A 7,580-nucleotide genomic window follows, 5' to 3' on the forward strand; every position below is an offset into this window, starting at 1 on the left:
AGAATAGAAAGTGTTAGAGTTAGAGGGTCAAATAAAGGTGGAACAGATGTGTTTTTAGTCGTTTCTTGAAGATGGTTAAGGACTCAGCTGCTCGGACTGATTTGGTATAACTTACCTGTTTATGCAGCTCATTATTATTTACCAATAAACACGTGTAGTGTTTTTAGCAGCATACGCTTAGCTTATTTCTGCATAACCAGATTGTTTTGCTTCGAGCTGAAGAAGAACGAAGATAAAACGCCTCTCAAGTGACTTATCTGTAAAGCAAATGATGTGTTTTGTTGGCTTTGTGTCGATTTCTTCAGGGATTATATGCAGCCTAATGCTGTTAACAAGTGATATTTAGTACTTAGCAGAGACTTCATCATCTTGAGTTCTGATATTTTCTGTCACAGTATCCCAGTTTTAAAATTAATGTTTTTTTTTGTGTTTTTTTTTAGATTGTGGATCAATGAGCTCCAGGGAATCTGAGAAGATGGGTGAGGATCTGGCAAGTGAAAGTGATCTGCTGTCAGTGATCAACGAGGTGGGCTTACATACCACTCTTATTATTTGATTTAAAATATATATTTCACAGGTACCCTTACCAAAAAGTAGTATACTTCAAGTTTATTTTATTAAGTATACTTGAGTAAAGTTCAAGTATATTTTTAAGTATACTTTATGTAGTAAGTATACAAATATCAGTGTACTAGTAGTATACTTGTAAGTGTACTATTTCAATATTTTGTTACATGAATATCTGAACATACAAAACATCAAAAGATGTTTCGTTTTTTTCTTCTCTTGTGTTTTGGATATTCTGTACAGAAGATGTGTACTAGCGCCCCCTACAGTATAACAATGAAAACATTCACAAGTATACACAAGTATAGCTCAAATATATTTAGACTTTTTCTAAGTATAAGTCAAGTATACTTAAATGTCATTTTAAGTATATTTCTGAGAAGTACATAAAGCCCATTTCTGAGAAGTACAAAAAAATTAAACTGAAAGTATACTTTCCTCTTTTTAGTTTAAAAGACGTATACTAATAGCACACTTGAATAAACTTCTTTTTCGTAAGGGTATAGACATACAGTGACATAGTATGTAACAATTGACAGTATCTGAAGTTCGCTGAGTTTGAAGAGACTGTGAAAGTGTTTGAAAAGGAAGTCAGACGCAAAGGAAAACCTGTCCTCAAAAGTGCAGGACACTCACGGCGAGACTCCAAGACCATCGGCATTCACGTGAGACTGCTTTCTGATCTCATTTATTCAAAAATAACATACACTTTCAAATTGCAGTGTTTTTCTATTACGTTAGCGTGCTTTAATATCATTGTAGTATAAACATATTAACAAAAGTTTAACTTTTAAATAGGGATGCGCCGATCCGATATTCATATCGGGTATCGGCTCCGATAGTGCCATTTTTCTCGGATCGGGTATCGGGCAGAGAGAGCCGATCCAAATCTGAGATTTTTTTTTTTTTTTTCAATTGTGCGAATTATTCTGTGTTACTTCTGAAGCCATACGATAGCTTAATGTGAGCTACATATGAATATTTAAGTCCTTACATTAAAGTTCACACAAACTCTTTTCTCTACTGAACCCTAGGTATCGGAATCGGTATCGGAAGCGAAAAAGGCGGATCGGAGCATCCCTACTTTTAAATGGTCTCTTTAATTACCTTTTCCTGTTTTGTTTATGTTATTAGCCAGCTATTTTAAAATCGTAGAAACTTTTGCGCTTTTTCAGAAAAAAGTTTGTCAATTTGATATTTATATGTACAATTTTTACAAAACAGAATCAGTGTTGTAAAGTATTTCACAGATTAGCTTGCTTTAGAATAATCTTATTATAAACATATCAGCTAAAGTTTATTTAACTTTTAAATAGTCTCTTTAAGTACTTTTTTCCCCCTGTTTTGTTAATGTTATTAGCCGGAATTCCGAAATGTTCCAAACTTTTGCACTTTTTCATAAGAAGTTGTCATTTTAATAAATTTGATATATACAGTATTTATATATATACATAATCATTGTACCCAACACGGCTTATTAACATCGTGCAAAGCATTTGAGATTTTTTCTAAAAAGTTTAGAAGTTGAAATATCAGAAATATGTTAACACATACAATGTATTTATAATTTATATATAATCTGTAATATATTAATATTTAAATAATAATAATAATAAAAGAAAACTTTTGCTGGATGTTCAGATAAAAGCTGTAATTACCAAACTGCTCAGTATTTGGAAATTTTATTTTAATTATAAAAAAAAAGACTGACAAGTGAAAAGCAACTAAAATTTACAGTTTTTATAAATTACTTGATATTAATGATTTATGTTATATTTATACATATTTATGTTATATTTATATAATTTTAGCTTTCATGTCCTGAAAATATTGCTGTCATTACGTCATTGCAAGCATTTTTGAAAAAATAAATAAATAAATAAAATGTCAGGAAAAAAAACTGTATTTATTTATTTACTTATTTATTTATTTACTCATTTATTTATTTATTTACAAACCGCTTAGTATTTGTAATTTTTTTAATAATAATAATAATAATATATTTAAAAATAAAAAGCAACTTAAAAGTTAATTCATTACTTAAAGGGATAGTTCACCCAAAAATGAAAATGTGATGTTTATCTGCTTACCCCCAGGGCATCCAAGATGTCACCTACTTTGTTTCTTCAGTAGAACACATTTGATGATTTTTAACGTTAACCGTTGCAGTCTATCAGTCATATAATGCATGGCAATGGTAACAAAATCTATGAGAGTAAAAAAAACATGCACAGACAAATCCAAATTAAACCCTGCGGCTCGTGACGACACATTGATGTCCTAAGACACGAAACGATCGGTTTGTGCCAGAAACCGAACAGTATTTATATCATTTTTTACCTCTGATACACCACTATGTCCAACTGTCTTTGGGCGCACGCACGGCATCCGGTGCGTGAGGTGTGTACGCGCTCTGGCGTAGCTTACGTTAATGGGTGTGTTGATATCCAGCCGAAGAGCAATCAACCATAACTTCAGGCGAGCAGGCTCAGAAGTTGGGAATACGTGGAAAGTCACCACTCCCGAATGAGTTCGCGCGAGAGAACGTAATCTTTTAGTTTTAAGTCGGTTTGAACAATCCGGATAAGCACAAGTAAGTACCATTTTGATTAGCCGTCGTACCTACAATGACTGTGCACTGTGTAAACAATGAGTGACGTATACGCGCGAGAGATCACTTCCGGCGCTTGCGTAAACAGAGCGCGTACACACCTCACGCATCGGATGTCGTGCGCGCTCAAAGACAGTTGGACATAGTGGTGTATTAGATGTAAAAAATTATATAAATACTGTTTGGTTTCTCGCACAAACCGATCGTTTTGTGTCTTAGGACATCAATGTGTCGTCACGAGCCGCAGGGTTTAATTTGGATATGTCTGTGCTTTTGGGTGAACTATCCCTTTAAGAGCTCGTTTTTTTTCCTCCCAATAGGGTGATTTTCTCAGCTCTTTTAATGATGGCGACTATAAGGTATTCTCTGAGCTGTGGGCTAAAACCATTCCTCCGGAGATTCGGGATTTTGATCCAGTAGCTCAGAAACTGGAATTCTACTTACAAATTCATTTTACAATATACCCACTGAAATCACCTGTAGGAAGTCACGTAAGTACATTTTACTGTTGGGAATAGTAATGAAATGACCATTTTTAAATGTACCATATAGACAAATCTACAATGCATGTATTCTCTTTGACCAGCAGATGTCCTCATGAAGTAAAATATTCAAGCAAACCTCTCGTTCAGTCAAATACATGACTTGAATCAGTATTTGAATGAGATGGTATTAGATTTCAGTCAAGATGCAAATCATTTTTTGTTAAATGTAAAAATATGTTTGTGTAATACAGGATAAAGGAGAGTTTGACAACAGGATCACACATTTCAAACACTATCTGGAGACCAGAGGGGCGTCACTGAGCCAGACCACCGAATTCCTGCCGTTCTACGCTCTGCCGTTTGTGCCCAATCCCACGGTACACCCGTCCTTCCAGGAGCTTTTCCAGGTACAACACACATAACAGTCACCAAAACACCAGCTGATTAAAATCATGACAAAACAATCTGAGGTTAGTTCTTAGAAAAGTATACACTAGGATGCGTTTTCGTATAGGTGCATCATATTGTAGCTATGTACACTGAGCACTTGCTTGATGCAGAGGAGTTTTTAACGTGTTGTTGTTGTTGTTTTTACTGGATCATAGGATTCCTGGATACCAGAGTTGAGGGAAAGGCTGGAGAAGTTTCTGTCAGTGACTCTGAAAGCTTCAAACACACCGAGGCTTCTGACTTTATATGTATCCTTTTTGTGTATATTGTAGGGGTGTAACGCTACATGTATTTGTACCGAAAATTTTCAGTATGGGTCTTTCGGTTCGGTACGCACATGTACCGAACAAATCATTCAATTTTTTTCGGGAAATTCAGACAAAAAATAAACGGCTCATTTCTGACGGCATCCCTTCCTCTTTACTTCTAGTTTTAATGCAAAAAAAACATCTCATGCCACGTGTAATCGCACAATCAGTGTTTCACTCGTAGAAAGATGTGATTAAAACGGCTTGTAAACAAAATGTCGTTAGTTCAGAGAAATTAAGTCTAGAGAAGAGCATTTCGCGAAATATTAGACTATATGCTCATTATATTTTACTTTACCTGTTAGTGATGTCTTAATTTTGTAATGATTATTTAAATAAATATTTTATGAAGCAAGTTATGACAGCCACTATATTTCAACAACAAATAGTTCATTTACATGTTTGCATACAAGTTGTTAATTCGAGTGTTGATTATTACAGATAAAAATAAATGATAATTAAATTAAAGTGTGGGCTCTGTTCTTAATTGTAGCCTTATGGCAATGTAAAAGGGCTCCCTATAGTTTAGAGCAGAAGCTGAGGTCGATTTGTAGGCCTATAGATTTTTTTAAATTTTATTTTATGAGGTAGATTTAAAGAAAATTTAAATGATAATATATATATATATATATATATATATATAAAAAAAAATATATATATATATGTATGTATATGTTTAGTATTTTTTCCTCCTGCTGTACCGAAATCATACCGAACCTAACCCTAACCGTGACGTCGAAACTGAGGTATGTACCGAACCGTCATGTTTGTGTACCGTTACACCCCTAGTATATTGTGAGGCATTTTCTACAGTATATCGTAATTTTAAAATTATGATTTACAAGCCTGTAAAACCCTTAGAAATGATCATTAATAGTAATGAATAGTAATTGTAAAATAAAAGTAATGAATAGAAATGAAAAATAAATAAATAGTAATGAAATATAAAATAAAACCACTTCAGTTATTGTATTATACAACAAAAAAAGAAAAAGTAATAATAAAAAATAATGCAAATAATTGTTTCTATATATATATATAGAGAGAGAGAGAGAGAGATTGGTATACATATACATATAGAAATAAACGAAATGGAACAAAATGGGATAAAGATAAAAATCCTCAGAAAGTATAAGATAAAAATAAAGATAAAAATCCTCAGACATTTTCACTTTAATTACTTTGCCCAAGCATGTTGTCAAATAACGTGTACATTCATCAAACTTTGTCTATGCCAAACATTGTTAAAAGGTAAATGTTTTCAGTGGACTTTGAAACATGAGAAACATGAAAATACGCAGCTACATTTAAAAATTTTTTTTTTTAATTTAATATAGTTGATTCATTTTGCATCAAATACAATGTGATTTCCAGAAATTAAGATCTGGAAGCAACAGCACATTTTTATTGATTCACTGACAGGTTTCTTTGCGCATCAAATCCTCCGCATGCCAACAAGCCAAACAGAACAAGAAACAATGTTTTATTATGCCAACTTTGTTACACCTTAAATGCCAATGAAATTTATAGTTATGTTAATAATTATCCAGTTACCAAAGTCATTCTTTCAAATGATGGGCTGGGGATTCAGGAGTAAACGACTTCCTCTATACATCTCTATATGAGGAAGCAGCTTTACTCCTGAATCCCCAGTCACATTGCAAATCATCATGACACATTTCTGTGGGTAATAATTAATTTTTTTTATCTAAAACAAGGTTTCTCAATGAGAATGATTCACTTTTATTGATTCATTAAACATTATCAAAATATTATGGCTGTAATCTCATTACAGATGCTTCTTTATTAAGCACAGATCTCATTACAGATAGATTTCAGATCTATAAAAAAATAGATCTTAGATCTAATTAACAAGTGGTGGAAATAATGGTGCTGTAACTGTAAATTCTGCACAACTTAGATTTTACTGTAAACTTTAAAACCTAGGTTTATTTTTTTTTTACATGAAATTTTTATCCTTCCCATATATCCTGAGAATATATTTTAGCAACCAAAGCAATTTATTTAAGCAATTTCATGCAAATGGAAATAAGAACATCATCCATAGGCCAAATCTTTTTTTTTTTCTTCACAGTAATTCGGTCATTTTTTTCTTAATATTAATACATTATTTTGTGTATAATAATAGATGTATTATTTACAGAATAATTTATTAATAATGATAGATTAAATCATATTTTTACAGCTTTAATATATATTTTTTTGTACAAGGAATTAAATCGTAATTAAAGAGTTGAAAAACTGCACAACATTTCAAGTTGTAACTTCTGCAAAACTTGGATTTTACTTAAAATGTAAAACTGTAGTTTTCAATTAGTTTTTTTTTTGGTGATTTTTTTTTTTATCCTACACCCCAGGCCACTGCATTACTCATTCCTGGTTCAAGTCCAACATGTTTAAGGAGCCGATGCAAAGCCCAATTTTCCAGCCCAGAACCATCTTTTCTTGTCTTCTTTTGAACCTTGCAGAATTCTGCCAAAAGCGGGCACTAACTTCAGTACCATCGCCCCAACGGTAGACAAGGGCTGTATGTCTCGTGGCACGAGATCTCGCGAGATCCGATGTGTCTCGCGAGAACGTGACGATATCCTCGCGCAGACCTTTCAGATATATTTGCATTACACTGGCTCGTTCACAAGTGGTGGTATGTAAGATATTATGTTCACATCAGGCAAGTGGCCGCATGATAAGCAGGAAAATTACACAGTGTAGTCTTTATCCAGTCATAAAAACAGAATTCACAGTCTAACGTGGAATGTCACAGAATTTGTCAAATTTTGAATGAATTAATCAAAAGTAGGTCATTACACTTAAATCAAATCACGATATGGACTAGTATCTGTAAATATTAAGCCGCAAAAGTTGATTTAAATATGAATCCTGCATGTTCTGCCTGTCTCTGTTAATGAATGGCGCAGACGCGCGGTTTCATTTACTACACACACACACACACACTGAAGAGCGCCTGACACTCGCGGTGATTTCAGCGTCTGCCGTCTCACTAAATGAGGACGTAAACACATGAACAACATCTCCAGAACTGCTCTGAGAGTCACTTCATGAGCATTTTAGCGTTTGATTTGAGTAAAACTAGCATCATATCTCATACACAGAACTGTAAAGGTATTCACGGCAACC

General features: G+C 33.4%; 1 protein-coding gene across 1 annotated transcript in view; it reads left to right on the plus strand.

The window, feature by feature from the left end:
* armc9 (armadillo repeat containing 9) overlaps positions 1–7,580 on the plus strand; it is a 58,282-nt gene that overhangs the window by 561 nt on the left and 50,141 nt on the right. The window contains exons 2-6 of the mRNA XM_016460618.1: positions 441–526; positions 1,107–1,232; positions 3,499–3,669; positions 3,915–4,070; positions 4,269–4,361. Of these exons, the coding sequence (XP_016316104.1) occupies positions 452–526; positions 1,107–1,232; positions 3,499–3,669; positions 3,915–4,070; positions 4,269–4,361 (621 nt within the window). The 5' untranslated portion in view covers positions 441–451. The remainder of the gene's footprint in view (positions 1–440; positions 527–1,106; positions 1,233–3,498; positions 3,670–3,914; positions 4,071–4,268; positions 4,362–7,580) is intronic.

This window comes from Sinocyclocheilus anshuiensis, unplaced genomic scaffold (assembly GCF_001515605.1).
Source record: "Sinocyclocheilus anshuiensis isolate Anshui unplaced genomic scaffold, SAMN03320099.WGS_v1.1 scaffold60, whole genome shotgun sequence".
Lineage (NCBI taxonomy): Eukaryota > Metazoa > Chordata > Actinopteri > Cypriniformes > Cyprinidae > Sinocyclocheilus > Sinocyclocheilus anshuiensis.